The sequence below is a fragment of the Choloepus didactylus genome, chromosome 12, assembly GCF_015220235.1.
Source record: "Choloepus didactylus isolate mChoDid1 chromosome 12, mChoDid1.pri, whole genome shotgun sequence".
Lineage (NCBI taxonomy): Eukaryota > Metazoa > Chordata > Mammalia > Pilosa > Megalonychidae > Choloepus > Choloepus didactylus.
In genome coordinates this window covers 36772545-36791171 of record NC_051318.1, presented here as the reverse complement: position 1 = coordinate 36791171, position 18627 = coordinate 36772545, and the positions used below count along the sequence as shown (strand labels likewise).

At 33.8% G+C, this 18627-nt stretch overlaps 1 protein-coding gene across 1 annotated transcript in view; it reads left to right on the top strand.

The window, feature by feature from the left end:
• TM9SF2 (transmembrane 9 superfamily member 2) overlaps positions 1 to 18627 on the top strand; it is a 93811-nt gene that overhangs the window by 30321 nt on the left and 44863 nt on the right. Inside the window, exons 4-9 of the mRNA XM_037799839.1 lie at positions 7238 to 7365; positions 12261 to 12390; positions 13935 to 14059; positions 15862 to 15973; positions 17564 to 17643; positions 18465 to 18573. Of these exons, the coding sequence (XP_037655767.1) occupies positions 7238 to 7365; positions 12261 to 12390; positions 13935 to 14059; positions 15862 to 15973; positions 17564 to 17643; positions 18465 to 18573 (684 nt within the window). The remainder of the gene's footprint in view (positions 1 to 7237; positions 7366 to 12260; positions 12391 to 13934; positions 14060 to 15861; positions 15974 to 17563; positions 17644 to 18464; positions 18574 to 18627) is intronic.

The following is an 18627-nucleotide window of genomic DNA, read 5'->3' as shown; positions in this document are numbered from 1 at the left end:
AGATTAGCTTTACTTACTCTGCCTCCTCTTTCCTTACTCGGAGCTTTCCCCCTTCCCTCTGTTCTCTTTAGGATGGTGCCTTGTGGTGATTGTGCATTTAGGTGGGTCGGCTGGCACTGGGTGTTTCCCGTAAGTGGGTAGCCCCCATGCAGGTTGTTTGTGCCAGACAGGCTGTCCCAACCTCGAACCATGCTTGTTCGAGGGCTTCTTCATGATCTCTTCTCTCCCTTCTCCCCATATTCTAGCCTCCTCAGCTTCCCCCTCAGAAAGTTCTAGCCCCTTACTCTTAAAGGTTGCTGAGGGATGAAGGTCTTCTTCTCTAGCTGCTTCTTGTTTGTCGGGGTGAAGGCCCTATCTGATAGGATGTAGAACTTTCTGGCTATCTCATTTAAGTTGAGAGGGGTGGCCCCCTTTATTATTATATTGAGCACCTACTAGGCCTAGATGAGTTCCACTAACCCATAGTTCCTTCACTATCTATATCTACCTACACTGTGAAGCACTGGTGAGAAAAGACACATAATTATGCAAATCTCCATAACGATGATTATATCCTCTTTGGATATTCTAGTCTGAAACTTTATACCTAATGCTATTCTTTTTTTTTTCCAAAAACAGTAGATTCAAAGGCCTAATGACATGATCTCATTTGGGGGACAGAGATATCAAAGTATGTGGACATGAGTAGCATTGTGCAGGGCAAACATATTAATTTTGTATCATCTCCCTGATGTGAAATTTTGAGAATTCTTACTTTGAAAGTTACTGTATTTTTATAGCAGAGGATGATTAAATTTTCAATAAACGTAAATACTCCTGGTCTCTTAGCTCCATCTTTCTGTTTACCTATGCCTTATGTCTCAGCCTTGAGAAATTATAGGCAAGAACAGCATCAGTAAAACCTGTCAGTGAATGCGAAGGACAGCAGTAGTCTCTAAAGTAAACAGAATCCATACCTAAAATTACAAAGGGACAGCCAGTAAAGTATTCACACTCATGGAGAAGTTTTGTTTCCTTGGGGCAGACTTAGAAGGCAAATTACTTCCCTTAGTAAGATGCCATTAGGGGTACATTTCTATTTATGTGTAAAAAATATGCTTTGCTTATGCAAAGGATCTTCTTTTAGGCCCAGTGCTTTTCAGATGTAATCCTTAGTCCAAGGAATTGAGGTAAAACAGAATAGAAGCAGTTCTTTAAGATGGAGAAAACTATGCATATAACATTTTCTCTGAATTTTCTAGAATTTTTTTGGCTCAAGATTTGGGCTAAAACAAACTCTTAAACCCCAAGCTTAAAGGAATGGAGCAGACATTTCTTAAGACCAAGGCGTAAGTAAGCAGAAAGATGGAGTTGAGACCAGATTTTTTTCCAGGTTGGCCATAAACATTTTTACCAATAATTTTCAATTCAGTATTGATTCTTGTGTTCTTTATTTTCATTGATTTTTATCTTATTTTAGATCCACACTAAAAACAATGGTAACAAACAGCAACAAAAGAAATCTCAAATCTGTTTTGCCATCTTTTATCTATGACTTCTGTTTAGGTCAGGAAAACGATAGTGCAAGATGTGTGTATTATGTGAAGCTGGAGCCACATTTCATAGGATCATAAACTCTCATCTCAGATCTAACCATTCATATTCATTCATTCATTCACTCAGTTAACACATTTATTGAACTTCTTTCACATGCCAGGCACTATGGTGGGTGTGGGATACAGCAGCGAACAAGATAATATCTCCACTGTTTTGGCCCCTATATTTTGGTGGGAAGGAGATTTATTTTTATAAAATAGTAAAGTACATAGTGTAATCAGTTGCTGATAAAAGAACTATTAATGAAAATAAACTAGAGTAGGTGGATGGGGAAATTGCAGTTTTAAATAGACCCAGGAGAGTTTCACTGAGAAGGTGACATTTGAGTAAAAGACCTGAAGCAAGAAAGGGAGTGAGCCATGTGAATATCTGGGGAGAAGATGTGCTAGATGAAGAGAGCAGCAACTACAAAGGTCCTGAGGTGTAGGTGTGAGTTTTTCTAGTGTGTTCAGGATACAGAAAAAAAAAGTTGGTGCAACTCAAGCAGGTGAGCAAGCTGGAGAATAGTTGGAAATTAGGTCAAAGAAGTAATGGGTGAAGGAGAAGAATAAGAAAAAGAAAAAGAAAAAGTAATGGCACCACATCATATGGTGGCTCATAGGCCGTTGTAAAGACTTTGGCCTTTATGTCTGAACAAGATGGTTAGCATTGGGGGATTTTGAGTAGATTTTAATGAATGACTGTGCCGGTTTGGATATATTATGGCCCTCATAAAAGTCATGATCTTTTAACCCGATCTGGTTGAGTGGAACCTCTTGATTGAGTGTTTCCATGGAGATGTGACTCACCCAACTGTAGGTGATACCTTTGATTAAATTATTTCCATGGAGGTGTGGACCCTGCCCACTCAGGGTGGGTCTTGATTGGTTCACTGGATTACTTAAGAGAACTCAAGAGCCAACACAGACGCTTGGAGATGCTTGGATATTTTTGGAGATAAAGACAGAAGGACGTTTGGAGATGCTAAGCTTAGAGATGAAGCCCAGAGTTTGCCCCAGGGAAGCTATGAGAGGACCTTCAGACACTTAAAGAGAAACACCCTGGGAGAAAGAAGCAAAGACACACAGGAACTGAAAGAGAGGAGCCCAGAGACATTTTGGAGAAAGCCATTTTAAAACACAGCCTGGGAGCAAAGGACCAGCAGATGCCAGCCACATGCCTTCACAGCTGACAGAGGTGTTCCAGACGCTATCGGCTCTTCTTCAGTGAAGGTATCCTCTTGTTGATGCCTTAGTTTGGACACTTTTATGGCCTTAGAACTGTAAAATTGTAACTTAATAAATCCCCTTTATAAAAGCCGATTCATTTCTGGTATTTTGCATAGTGACAGCTTTAGCAAACCGGAACAGATGACCATGTCTGCTCTGTTGAGAATAGACAATGGGAGGGCAAGGAAAGAAGCTGAGAAACCAGTTAGGAGGCTTTCACAGTTATCGACATGTGATTTGATGGTAGCTCAGACCATGATGGTAGTGGAGTGTGAAGTAGTCAGAATCTAGCTATATTTTGAAGATGAAGCAAACAGAATTTGCTGAGGTATGGGATGTGGAATGTGGAATTTCTTTTCTGAAATGGTAAAGCCTTGTGGGAAGAGCAGGTTTGGGGGTATGGGGAAGAGTTAGTTTTGGACCTGTGAAGTTTGAGCTACTTATTGTACATCCAAATAGAGATGTTGAGTAGACAGTTGGATAAATGTATCTGGAGTTTGAAGGAGACGTTAAGGCTCAGTATATGTTTATTAGAGAACCATCAGTGTGTAGTTGTTATTTAAAGCCATGGAACTTATGAGATCTCCAAGGGAGTGGATATAGATAAAGAAGAGAAGAATTCCTAGGACTGAGCACTCAGTGTTAATTGGTCAGGAAGATGTAAGGAGGATCCAGCAAAGGATACTGAGGAGCCACTAGTGAGAAAGGAAGAAAACCAGGAGAGTTGGGTCCTCTGGAAGCCAAGACAAAAAAGTATTTCTGAAAGGAGGGATTCATTGATTCTGTTCCTGATCAGCTGAGATGAAGATGCAGAATTGACCATTGGGTTTAGTGATGTCATTGAGAGCAAGCAACTGGAGTGGAATAACCGGGTGAAGAGAAGATGGAAAGACCAATCGCAGTTGGGCGTATATACAACTCTTTTGAGGATTTTTATTGTAAAGGTAATGAGATAAAAAGAATGGTAGCTGGAAAGTGGCATGATGTCAAAGGGGACTCGTTATATATCTTTAACAAATATTTATATACTGATGAATCTTATGGAAATCCAGACGGGAAAAGTGATGGTTCAGGAGAGAGGGAAGGATTGCTAAGTATGTTCTTCCATAGATGAGAGGAAATGGGATCTCGAGTACATGTGGAGAGTTGGCCTTAGTAACCTAGTTCATCTATAGCAACTGGAGGAAAGACAGAATTTTGACATGATGCTAGGAGGTAAATGTGGTGATTGCTCATGACAGAAGAGGCTACATAGGTGAGAGGTCTTGTAAGGCACATTTGCCGGGAGTTCTGGGTCTCCCTCAGAATGGAACTTTGATATAATTTTTCATTTGCTAAAAGGTAGTGGTGGATTATATAACAATACTGTCATTTAGTAAATGTCTATTTTTTTTTTTTTAGTCAACCTGTTAGGTGTTTTTGCACATATTACTTCAATAATTCTGCAAGGCAGATAGTTAAAACCATTTTACAGATAAGGTTATTGAAGCTGAGATGGATTAAGCCACTTGCCACGGTCTCGTAACAAAATGGTGATGGATTTGAACCCAGGTTTGACTTCAGATTGATAAAGTATTTAAATTAATGACTTACGGAAAATTATTTCTTAAAGAATTTTAAACCCTCACTGAAATAACTCAGGAAAAATTATAGCAAAACATTTTTCTATATAAAATAAGTTCTGTGTTTTTGTATTTTAATGAAAATATAAAAATGCAACAATAAGAGACTTTCATGTTATAAGGAGAATTTTGTTCTCCTGGGAGCTATAAAGTATTGGTAAGTCTGTAACCAAACTTAATATAAAATACTGTTAAATCTATAACTAACCACTATTTGAAATATAAAATTCCCAACTAAACAGTTTATAGGGAGAGGCAGCAGAGTGTAGTGATTAGTAGCACTTTTTCTAGAGCTCATCTTATTTGGGTTAAATCCAGGTTCTGCCATTTATGAGTTGTGTACTTCATTTTATATATATATATAATTTTTTATTAGAGAAATTATAGGTTTACATAAAAATCATGCAGAAAATATAGAATTCCCATATATCCCTTTCCCTATTATTAACACTTTGTATTAGTGTGGTACCTTTGTTACAATTGATAAAACTGTTATTGTAATTGTACTATAACTATAATCCATAATTTACATTAGGGTTCACTGTTTGTATAGTACAGTCCTATATTGTTTCATTTTTTATTCTGGTAACTTATATACAACCTAAACTTTCCCCTTGTATCCACATTCAAATATATAATTCATTGGGTGTTAATTACATTCATAATGTTGTACTACCATCACCACCATCCATTACCAAATGTTGTGCTGTCCACACCACCACCTGTTACCAAAATTTTTCATAACTCCAGAAATTTTGTACCAAATAAGCAATAATTCCTCATCCCTACCCTTACCCTGGCTCCTAGTAACCTGTATTCTAGTTTTTGACTCTATGAATTTGCTTATTCTAATTATTTCATATTTGTGACATCATACAGTATTTGTCCTTTTGTGTCTGAATTATTTCACTCAACAGGCTGTCTTTATGAATCACCCATGTTGTCATATATATCAGAACTTCATTGCTTTTCATGGCTGAATAATATTCCATTGTAAATGCATAAAACATTTTGTTTATCCATTTATCAGTTGATGGACACTTGGGTTCCTTCCATCTTTTGGCAATTGTGAATAATACCACTATGAACATTGGTGTGTAAATATCTCTTCAAGTCCCTGTTTTCAGTTCTAGAAGTGGGATTGACAGGTCATATGGTAATTCTGTGCTCAACTTTCTGAGGAATAGGCTACACCATTTTACATTCCCACCATACAATGAACAAGTGTTTGTTTCTCTGTATCCTCTCCAACACTTGTATTTTTTTGTTTTTGTTTTTGTTTTTGTTTTATAGTAGCCATTCTAGTGGGTATGAAATGGTATCTTGTGGTTTTGATTTGTATTTCCCTGATGGCTAATGATGTTGAGCATCTTTTCTTGTGCTTTTTGGCCATTTGTTTATCTACTTTGGAAAAATGTCTATTCCAGTGACTTAATTTTTTGTGCTCCAGTTCTCTAATGTGTAAAAGACAGATAAGAGGACTTACCTATATGGTTGTTGGGAGGAGTAAATGAGGCTTTATATATATGTACAATGCATAAAATATAGAAAGGGCTGAATAAGCATTAACTCGTCATTACTAAATGTCACTTTTAGTTTTGCTGTTTTCCTTCATAATTGAACACACATCTTTTTTACTTTTATTTTTATTCTTATTTTTATTTTGGGGAGAATAATGAAAATTGATTGTGGTGATGAATGCACAGTTATATGATGTCATTATGAACAATTGATTGTACACTTTTGGTGATTCAATGGTATGTGAATATATCTCAATAAAATTGAATTTAAAAACAATTGAACACACAGTTAACCTAAACCCATTAAGCATTTGATTTAGTTTTAAGACTTGCTGCTTTTGCTGTAACCAATAATGTCTGTCTTTGCTTAATTTTTTTTAAGTTTGACACCAGTGCCTCTGGATTCCTTAGTGTGTATATCTTTGGTTTTCCATTCTCCACTTTTTAAAAATAAATCTGTAAGGGTCATATAAGGTTCAAAATGGCAAACAATTGCAGAAATATTGTTGTATTGACAGGAAGCAATGTGGCCAAAACTAAACTGTGGGCTGACTGATGGCAGCAGTGGGCTGTACTTGAAGCATTGATTTGTCAGCTGATGCACGGAACACTGGCTTAGGATGTTAGTGTATGATGTACAAAAGAATGGACTGGTTAGAAGTGAAACATGTACAATTTTTTTTTACCACCTTTAATAAAGGTTGAGTTATAGAGTAGTATAATTATGCACTATATAATTACTTTAATAAATTATAGCCTTTTGAAAATTAGGAAATATATTTTTAAAATTAAAACATGTATGAGTCCTGATAATTCCAAGTAAACCTACATTAATGCTGTGAATGTCATTATTTTTATGCACATAAAGTGAGTCCTGGACTCCAAAATTTAAGGCATGTTGAAGGAATCTTTAGGTTTTTTAACTTCAATTAACTTTCTGAAACATGATCATGGACAATTACTATGGAGAGGCTGGTGTTCCATTTTGTTCTACCTGTGTTATATTTCCCTTATAGGAGTTATTTACATTTTGAAAGTGGGTAGATTAAAATTATCAAAAAGGGTATATGTTACCTATCAAAAGAAAAATAGATGACTTGGTTTTTAGAGAAATAGAGTAAGATTGAAATTTAAATCTGATTGAGCTGTGAAGAATTTAGAAATGTTTATTACCAGTATTAATCCCCATAAGTAATTTAATGAGGTCAATAATTTTACTCTTACTTGTGGTAAAGCTATGAGGGCTTTGAATGTTTTTTCTTAATTTACTTTCTACTTTATTTTTATACAGTTCCTATTTAATAAGGAGGAGACCTGTAAGCTTGTTTGTACAAAAACATACCATACAGAGAAAGCTGAAGACAAACAAAAGTTAGAATTCTTGAAAAAAAGCATGTTACTGAATTATCAGCATCACTGGTAAGATATGAAGATATTGAATTTTGGGCTTTTACCAAAAAGATGAAACCTCTTTTTCATTGAATATATGAATTATTTAATTGACTACATAAAATGTAGTATTATTTAAAGTATAATCTTTTAAATGTGTTTATATTACTGTAATATCTGGTATTTCTTTTATTCATATATAGTTAAGAGGAACATTTATAGGCTTTGAGGAAGGAACTAGGATCAGAAATAGTTATTTTCTACATTTAGTCAATGAAGAATACCATGGGAAAACAAAAGTTAACTTTTGTATGAAGTTTAGTAAAGAGCATCTACTTCAAATAAAACATTTTGCTTAACGTGTCTGTTATATTGTAAGCATGATATAACATTAAGAAAGTTTTCACCAGTTTGTGTCAAAATCAAGAAGCATTTAAGATGATTTTATTTTTCTTTATAACACCTATATTCAAACATAGAACATTTTAAAAATCTCAAAATCCCATCTTTCAAGTGTAACCACTGTTACTCTTCCAGATAATTTTACTTACAAATGCCCATATTCTATGTTGGGTCGTTTCTTATATATGTTTAGGCTCAAGATGCTGGATATGGTGCAGAGGAAGACTAGAGTCATATATTTCCTCTTGAATATTTGTCCTATAAGTATCTTTCAGAAAATTTGTCCACTCCTAGTGAGATTAGAAACCATGGATCCTTATTCAGACATAACCAGTTCTGTGGCCCAAATCCAGTGGCTGGAGCCTCTTACTCCCTCTTGCATCCCCAGTTCCTCTCCCTACCCTGCCTTCCATATACAGATAACAAAAAAGCCCTGGGGAGGGGCTGTCTTGATCATGTGCCCACTCATGAACTCATCTGTGATTAGGGGATTCATTCTGATTCTCTGTACCTGGATAGCGAACACTTTGAACCACATGGAAATCAGCTCCCCATAGGCAAGAGAGGCTTTGTTGGAGACAAGGATGGAAAAGGGTGCTGTCATTTACTTGCCCATTAAACTTTTGTCAGCTTTCCTTCTCATCTGATCTTCAGTGCACTCAGGAACTTGAAGTCTCCTTAGTCTCATCATTTCTTTGGTTTCTGGTAGACCAAGTTTTTTTTTCCCTAAGCTACTACAATACTACTACTAACTGCTCAATCATTGTAGCCTGGAACGTATTTGCTTTTTCATAAGTAATTTCAGTTTCCCTTGGTGTTTTTCTTAACTTCCAATTGTTCTTTACAACCTTCAGAATGACATTTAAGCTCAGTTCTTATAATTATCTTGTTGTATGCCACCTGCTTGTTTGTTGACTGAATGAAAGAATGATTCTTAAAGTCTGCTGGTGATGTTAGCTATCTCTTCTATCCTTTTGTTCTTAGGCTACTGTTTGGACTTGCTGCTAAAGATAATAGAAGTAGCTCTTCTTCAGTAACTTCCTCACAAGAAAGTACTTTGGAATATTTTTAACTAATTTATGGTACAGTTAATATAGATCCTATTTTAATATCACGATGCTTACTAACAAGAAGAGAAGAATAAATAGTTAAAAAATTTGCAAAGGTAGAAAGCATTTAATGGTAAAATAGCAGTTTGTAGTACATATATCAATCACAAATTTAAACTCTTCTGTTTAAAAAAACAAATGGGAACAGTGCTAATAAATGATTTTTTTTTCAAATGAATCATAAAAATTTATAATTTCGAGTCTGAATCCATTAACAAAAAATCTGAGTCATATCAGAGCCATACAGTCTAGTAAATCTAGATGATGGGCTTCAATCCTTAAATCAGTTAATTACACATTTGGAAAACGTTATTCACGTTGATGAATTTATTCAAACTGTGAGTTGAGCATATTTCTGTCCTTAATTTCAGAGAGATTTTAACTATGTAACTTGATTTTAAATATAGGTAGCAGAGTTGTCAGGTAAAAGAGCTGGTACCCTTGGAAATGTGAAAGACCTATAAAAGAATAGTGTTCTATTAGAGAATTTTGTTGTAAATATAGCATGTTTTATTTTATCCTTTGCAGGTAAGACATTTAGGGGAGAGCATAATCTTTTTCTAAAGTATAAAGCAATAATACATGCCTGTATAAAAACATAAATAGTAGTGGAAAATATTAAATAAGAAGTAATAGTCTTCTACCACTCTAGCTTCTTTAAGCATATTTCCCAGAGGTAGCCCTGTTATTTAATATGTATCTTTTCAGATTTTCTGTGCAAGTGCAGGTGTATTTTTACATAATACAACTGAAATATTATTGCGCATTTTATTATATGACTTGCTTGTTTCATCTAACAAAATATTGTGGGCATTTTTCCATGTAAAGTTCATCCTCAGATCTATACCTACCTCATTCTTTTACATAGGTGTGTGGCATTCCATAGCTTGAATGACCAGAATTTTTCCCCACAAGTTATTTATAGTTAATAGACCAACTCATTATTCTTGTTGTAGGGAAGAGTCAGTTAAAATTAACAATAGTTAATTCTGTTATCTGAATTAATGAATACTTTTCATTCTCATTTGGGGTGTTAGAAAATAATTTGAGGATCTTATTGGCTACTCTTGTCAGTAGCGTAAGCTGCTTCTTGATTCTTGAGACTGGCTAGTGTTTTGATACCAGCTCCGGACACCTGAATTTCCTTCATCTATGCCATACATGGTTTGTGATTATACTTTTTTGCCTAAGTTTCCAAATCTTTGTGACATTTTATTTATAAAAGAATACTTATTTAACTAGTTATCAAAGCACTTACAATTTTTTAAGATCATAGAATCACTGGGCTGTAGCTTACTGGACAAAAGGCGGTCTTGCAGTCTGGGATCGCAACAAGTTAGCAAAGGATAAAGATGAGTTATTTTCAAAAATTCAACATCCTAATAGTGTAAATTTACTCATATTAAAACTATATAGTATAGCTTGAATTCCAAGTTTCTTTGCTTTTGGCTTCAATTTTCTGAGTATATTGTGGCAATATGGGTTTTCCTGTTCTGGTCAGAAACTCTGGATATTTGATTAGTTTATTGAGAAAATGAATTATTGATAAGTGAAGCTTGTTTGGTAGAAGTGTTTTCAAATGCAGTCTGTGGAGGGTGGAGGGAAGTAATAGAAAGGGCTCCTTAATGGTAAAAAGTTGGAACCAATCATTCAACCTTTATCTTTTGAGTCCTCTCATACCCTTTTCACTATATCAAATTGGGAATAGGAGTTTCAGTTTTTGATGTTAGAAATTCAAATAAATACTGCTTCCTAACTTAGGAAGTCAGTAATTTAAAATTAAATTCTTTAAATTTAAATTTTCTTACATTTATTTCCAAGGGTTTTTTTGTTCTTGTTTTTTTAATACTTCAGCTATTGTGCCAAGGGGTTATATAAATGATAAATTTAGCATGTTTGCTTTTAAAAAGTTTAAAATTCCCCTTAATTCCTCATTTTGTAACTATCACTATGATTTTTATGTAGCACTTTCTCTGATATGATAGCATAAAGCTATTATAATTAATATATTGTTTGAAAATATTTTTCAATTGAATGTCATTTTCTATTAAATTAAAATTTAAAATTAAAGCTAGTAACTGATTCTTTGGGCCACCAGAAAATCTGAATTATTTATTTTATATGGCATTGCTTTTACGCTCTTCAGATTTTATAGTCTTTTCATTGGAACTACCAACCTGCTGGGTATAATAATAAATAACTTAATAGTATAGGTGATTCTAAAATATGGTACTTTGGGTTCTATTGAATAGCATTTAAATGTGACAAGACATGTTTTATTAGGTCATTAACGTACACTTTGCATGAATACAGAATCATAATTTTGCTTCCTAAGGCATACATTCATTAACAAATAAAACATGCCCTGAGAGTGTCATCTTTTGACTGTAATAGCTAGTGTATTTGTAGTGATTTTTTTGTTGTTGTTGGTATCCTGCCATGTTCTCTGGGCGTAGGGGACAACATGCTTGGATTTTAATGTTGTTTCACAGTGCTACAAAATTTTATTCTTTACTTTTATCCTTTAAAAAAAAAAATCTATCTCACTATATAGAACTTGAAAGAAAGATTTGGATCCTTAGCTTTATGGTAGCATTTCTTTTAGAAATAACTTGGGTTAACACATTTTTAATAGATAGTATAATTTTCACTTTTTCACCTTAAGTTGAATATTTTCCCATATCTTGCAAGTTTATTCTTCTTTTTATTGAATTACCTGGGTAATAAAAGACATTTACTTCTGTTCTGTTCCAAGAATTGTCCCTAGGCATTAGATATATGACTTTGCAGCTGTTTAGAGCAATGAGCATTCTACTAAAGGTAAATATATTTAGGTATCTAAATAATAATATTGTTAAATTAGGAATTACAATAAATTAATTTATGAAACTTTCCTTTCCTACTTAAATTTATAGTTTCAAGGAAGCCATGAAGATTTTTCCTCTATGAGGTATTGACATAATGTCGTTACTTTGTTTTGAAATATCGCATCTAATTTTTTTGGTTTGTGGGTTTTCTGGTGGTCTTTTTTTTTTTTTTATGGTGCTTTTTAAAATTTTGAAATGATTTCAAATGTTGCAAAAATAATATAAAACCCATACAGAGAACTCCAGCTATCCCTTCCCTCAGTTACCCAACTCCACCATTTTTATCATTTTGCCATATTTGCCGTATCATTCTATCTATCCATCCATCTATTTATATCCATTAATCTGTTGATCTAGTTTCTGAATGTTTGAGAGAAGGTTGTATACATCATGTTCCTTGAACATGTAATACATGATTTGGGGTTTTGGAGACTTAAAGGATTTAGAGACATTTAAATTTTATGAAGTGATGACAGTAATTTGGGCAGTAATTCTTAGTCGGGTTTGGTAATTTCTTTTTTAACTTGACTTTTGTTTCTGTACATAGGATCGTGGATAACATGCCTGTAACTTGGTGTTATGATGTTGAAGATGGTCAGAGGTTCTGTAATCCTGGATTTCCTATTGGTTGTTACATTACAGATAAAGGCCATGCAAAAGATGCCTGTGTTATTAGTGTAAGTTCAGGATAAACTATGCCGCTTTTTAAAATAATGGCTTTTCGGTAGAGGGATTCACACTTCACCTGCACAAAAATTCTTAATTTAATGAATGAGTACAATTCAGATGTTATGAAGTACAATTATTTAGAAAACTGTAAGCTTAAACCAGATTAATAATGTATAATTTTATTCTAGAATTAAAATAATTCAGTTTCAGTTCAGCGTTTACTGAGAGTGTTGTATACTAAGTGCTATGCTAAAGTCTAGGACTTTGTTCTGGCTCTATTAAAAGTTAGATTCTTATATTAAAAAATGTAGAAAGTGGAGTATCAAAAAGACGTCATTATAATGATTTTAAGTCCATGAAATTTGTATTGCAAATTTAAGTCCATGAAATCTGTACTGTAGGAGTTTGGTATTGTACTTTTAAGTCCTATCTGTCATTGAGGCCATTCTTTTAAATTTTCATTTTAAATTAATAAAATGAAGTCATCAATATAGAAGGTAAAGAAAAGTTATTTAAGGAGATATATTGAAATAAATTTTGTATAATCAGGCCAACTTAATTTAATCTCTTAATGGATATGATATAGTAGTAGAATTAGCATGAGCTTGGTCATGAAACTGGTTATATCAGTTAATGCTTTTGTGAAAGTTGATTAGAGACTTTTAAATAGATTACTTATTGATTTAGTCTAAGGTTATAAACTTCCATAGAGGATAAGTGTTTAAATGTATAAAATTTAGCATGCTTATAACATGCAATATTTTAAAATTTATTTTCTTTTATCGTAAGTGAATATCTAGAAAATATTAGATATGTGTTCCTTTTAGCGGGTTTTTATTAAATTTTATGTAAAAATTAAAACATTAAAGAAGCATAGTTTGAACCTCTGCCAATTAACTTTTGGCTTATAAATATTTTAAGTTTGAAATGTAAACATTTTTATGGGGATGGATTACAATTGTTTCCAAGACTGCTATGAGGCTTTGATATGGCGAAGATGACCAGGAAACCACAAGCATTTCCAAAGTCAAGCACCAAAGGGAAGAAAGAGGAGACCCCCTGTCAACCCAGTCCCAGAGATGGCATCAAGGTGCTGAAGAAACCATGGGGGTTAAAAGACCTCTTCAATGGAGCTAGATGAAAAAAGCCTCTCTGAAAATGATCAACCCTTCAAGAATGCCTAAAAAACTTAAGGGCCAACACTTACTTGGCCGTAATTACAGGCTGAATGAGAAACTGAAAGAAAATGAGCACAAAGAGGCTCAAGAGACCCTGGAGACCTCCACCACTTCCAGTAACAACTTAAGCAGCCAGCAACTTCAGAGGGAGGCCAAAGACCTTAAAACTGTGTACTGAGTTTCCAGAGATTTATCTTCATAGAGCCTGAATCTTAAACCAACATTGTGCACTGGTAGTGATAATTAAAGTCAAATGAACACATTGTGAAAGGGGGGAAATTCTTAAATTTTCGTACTTGTTGTGGCCCATTTTAAAGTTTTATGTTTTGGCTCTTTATACCAGTTTTCTACCTTTAACTTTTTCTCTTCCACAGTCAGAATTCCATGAAAGAGATACATTTTACATCTTCAACCATGTTGACATCAAAATATATTATCATGTTGTTGAAACTGGGTCCATGGGCGCAAGATTAGTGGCTGCTAAACTTGAACCAAAAAGGTAACTATACAAACAGATAGAAGGTAAATAAATAAAGGTGAAAGTTAAGCCCAAAGAATAAGTACTTTGGGCTCAGTTAACTTATTCCTTAATCAGCATTGGTCATATAATCTGGAATTTCGGAATTGATTTTATTTAAACTCTCTTTATTTAAAAAATGATAGGGAAGAAGGAAAATCCCTTCAGATAATGATCTTACGTTAGTTGGCCAAGAGGAATGATCTATCTTTGTGTTTGGGGATTTTATTTTCTTAATGTTTTAAACTTTGAATTGGTAAATGTTTCATAGACATATTTTTATCCAGGTGCCACTCTGATTTGTGTGTGTAATAAAGCTATTTATATTAAAAATGGGAAGTAACTTGTCAACATTTTTCAGTGAGATTTATTAGGTGTGGCAAAAGCAGAGTGCTAGTTAGCAGTTTTCCGTGTAAATTTGTCCCTGACTGATTTATCCACATGTTATCATTCCCCCCAAAAAGAACTATTTTTAACCTAGATGTATCACTTGAAACTTTTTAGAAACAAAATTGACAGAGAAGTTTCTAGAGGGAAAGGTGTTTTGGTTTGGGGTTTTTTTTCTGGAGGATTGGGGTTATGAATATCTCCTCCCAAAAACTATCAGTACAAAACAGAATATTGCTTTTAATTTAACTCTGATGTTTCTATTAGAGTTGAATACTAAATAAATAACTATAATGAGGGAAATACGTTTCTAATAAAATTTCGTACATTCTAGAAATATTCCTGTTTTAGTTTTTTTACCTAAATATTTTTGTACTTTATCTGTAAAGAAAAAATAAATATACTGAGTTTTAATGCGTTTTATTAACACTATGTACATATTAGCTGCTTTGTGTTCAAAATGATAGCAATTGCTTTGTTTATTAAAGTGATCCTTGTAATTTGTGAAATATTGTCTTAAAGTGCTTTTTTTAACTGTAATCTTTGTGGTATCAACTGCCGTAATGCCCTTTTTATATAAACTTTTATGTGCAGTTGCATAAACATGCTTTTAAATATCCGGGGTGGGGGGAGCCCTATTGCATGTTTTGTTATTGAGTTGTGGGCTGTCCAAGAAACCACACAAATGTTTTTCTTTCATTTTCAGTGGTCAAGCCAAGTCACCTTTTTGTTTTGTTTTTCGGTCTGGAAATTTTGACAGCTTTTGCAGTTGTCAGCTTGCAATGGAGAACATGAAATAGTTGAGATAGTGTTCCCTTTTATAATGCAAAGAGTTTTGCCTTATTTATTTGCAACTTCGCCCCTTGTCAAAGTCCATCTAGTGCTGTAGTTTTCTAAAGCCTCCACATAGTGCTAGATGCCAGTATGTGATAGGCTACTGACAAAGTATCTCTTTAAGTTGTTGATTTTGTGGCATGAAAGTATGTATCAGTTACTTGTGAGAACTTTCTGAGTATTCCATTTTTCCGTGACTTTTCCATCCATTGAATTAGCCATTTTCTCATTCCACTGGCGGTAAATAAATGCATGTCATAATGAGATGGCAGTTAATTTAAACCCCCTGGTTAGGTTTTGTTTTTTTAGATTGTTTAATGCTGTTAAAGTATAACATTTTTAAAGTTTGTTTTTAATTTTGAGAAAACATTCTCTACACATACTTTTAACTAAGCATATTTATATGAATGAAGTAAATATTTATACTATTAAATGTAACAAGAATTATTTAACCTTTGACTGTCATTCATGTTATGAAACGTACAAAATCTCTAACCTTTACTTTTCCACATTTTTTTAACTGTACTTTTATCAGCGTCTTGCCAAAATTTTTCTTCCCACAGCTTCAAACATACCCATATAGATAAACCAGACTGCTCTGGACCCCCCATGGACATAAGTAACAAGGCTTCTGGGGAGATCAAAATTGCCTATACTTATTCTGTTAGTTTTCTGGTGAGTTTGTCTTTATCTTTAGTATAACTCAGAAATTGATTTTAAATTCATACTACTTAAACTAATTAAAGATATTAGTGAATATGCTTGTCAAATAGATAAACTTTTAGTAAATTGATATTTGGAAAATTTTGTCAATGCACCAGGCATGATAACCACACTCTAAGTCGTAGTTTAAATGAGTAGGTACAGGAAATTGAAAAACTGAACCAGATTGTTAAGCATAAGAGATACAAATAAGTCAAAAGTTCTAAAATAGACACAGAGGGTGGTATGACTATGTGAAACATATATGCAAAAAGCATCTGGGAAAACAACAGCACTTTTTTCAATTAGGATTTGAGTATGAATTTAAACGTAGAGTTTCCTGTTGGCAAATTATTTATATAATTCTCAGGAAATAGAAGAGAGTGATTTGATTAATAGAAAAGTTTCTTAGGAATAAAATATTTTTGTGAGACTCTTTGGCAATATTCCACCTCTCTGCATATACACACACACAGCGCGCACATACATATATATAGGCAATCCATTATAGTTGTAACATTTACTATCCGTATTATATGCTGTTGGATTTTGCAAACCTAGCACAGTAGACAGTCTGTATTTCTTCCTAGGTATTCAGAGCTCAGTGTGGGTGACAACTGCCAGTGTGCCTGGGTTATAACTCTGTGGTCTGATTAGGTCCCATAGGCACAGATAGATGGTATCATACGATACCAGATAGATAGATGGTATTAAAGAGAATAAACAGTAAAGTTATTCCAGCAATTATTTTCTGAAAAATTTAAATCTAGCTCTAAATTTTAACATCTAAAACAAACTTTTTTTAAAAATTCAGTTTTATTGAGACATATTCACATACCATACAGTCATCTGTGGTGTACAATCAGCTGTTCACAGTACCAGGATATAGTTGTGCATTCATCACCCCAATCTATTTCTGAACATTTTCCTTATGCCAGAAAGAATCATAATAAGAATAAAAAAGAACAGCCAAATCACCCCCCCATCTCACCCTATTTTTCATTTAGTTTTTGTCCCCATTTACCTACTCATCCATCCATACATTGGATAAAGGGAGAAGGGAGTGCGATCCACAAGGTTTTCACAATCACACTGTCACCCCTTGTAATCTACATTGTTATACAATTGTCTTCAAGAGTCAAGGCTACTGGGTTGGAGTGTGGTAGTTTCAGGCATTTACTTCTAGCTATTCCAATACATTAAAACCTAAAAAGTGTTATCTATATAGTGCATAAGAATGTCCACCAGAGTGACCTCTCGACTGCATTTGAAACCTTTCAGCCACTGAAGCTTTAACATCTAAAACAAGCTTTTACTAGTTATAATTTAAAAAACACATGTATCTAGGTACTATTAGGAACTCTTGTATTTTTTCATCTACTACTTAATCTCATCCTGATTATCCCCGTATTTGAGTCCATCTGAAACTCACGACTAACTCAAGTTATGGTAGTTAGAAATTGTACTTATTGACTGAATGGAAGGACAAGCTGTGAATGGAAAATTTTGAATTCTTAATGTGCTTTATCTGCAAATACTTAAAGAGTTTTTTCCTCCCTTTAGGAAGATAAAACTATCAGATGGGCATCTAGATGGGACTATATTTTGGAATCTATGCCTCATACCCATATTCAGTGGTTTAGGTAAGAGTATGGAGTTAATCTCCTTTTCGGTTTGTATTTGTTCTATTCTTTTGTCCCTTTGAACATCTCATTTGCTCTCTAATCCTCTCCAGGTATTCAAAAGTCTGGGCTTTTGAATCAGAGAGACCTGAGTTCAAATCCTGGCTTTAGCTCACTAGTTGTGAGTCAGAGCAGGTCACCCATTTTCTCACATCTGTTTCTTTATTGAGAAATACCTACCTCAGGGCATTCTTATAAGGATTAAATGAGACAACTAAACTGAGCATTTAAGCACATTCCCTGGAATGTAAAAGTGCTCAGTCAACAGAAGTTGCTGTTGTTGTTATTACTAATTTTTAAATTATTATTGTTCTCTTCAAAGCATGACTCAAAACTTATCCAGAAAGCTGTTCATAGTGCCACTATTCTCCTTTTCCTACTATGCTGGCTAATCTTTTTAACACTGACTACTTTGTCAAACAAATTTGGTCGTCATTAAATTTCTTGAGTTTCGGGACCAATTCTTTGTTGATTCCTTGCAGTTTGGGGCACAGTAATTTAATGATATTGACCATTGACAAAAAAAAATTCTAGTTCTAAATAGACTGTAAAATTTTACTTACATTGTGTTAAGTATCTACTAGAGGAAACATGGAAGAACACAGTTCATTTGAATTTGTTGGGTTTTAAGTAAAATTTTAATTTTACCTAAAATTATTAAAATAGTAATAACAAAATTAATATTGATTTAATTTTAATTTTGATTAAACGGTGTTTTAATGAAGGTTTCACTGTGCCAAAGATAAAGTTAGAAATTAATCATGACTTACTTATTTCTACAGCATAATGAATTCCCTGGTAATTGTCCTCTTCTTATCTGGAATGGTAGCTATGATTATGCTACGGACACTTCATAAAGATATTGCCAGATATAATCAGATGGATTCTACGGTGAGTGGAAACATTTTAACCACCCTTTGGTCTGCCAACCAGTCTTTAATTTTA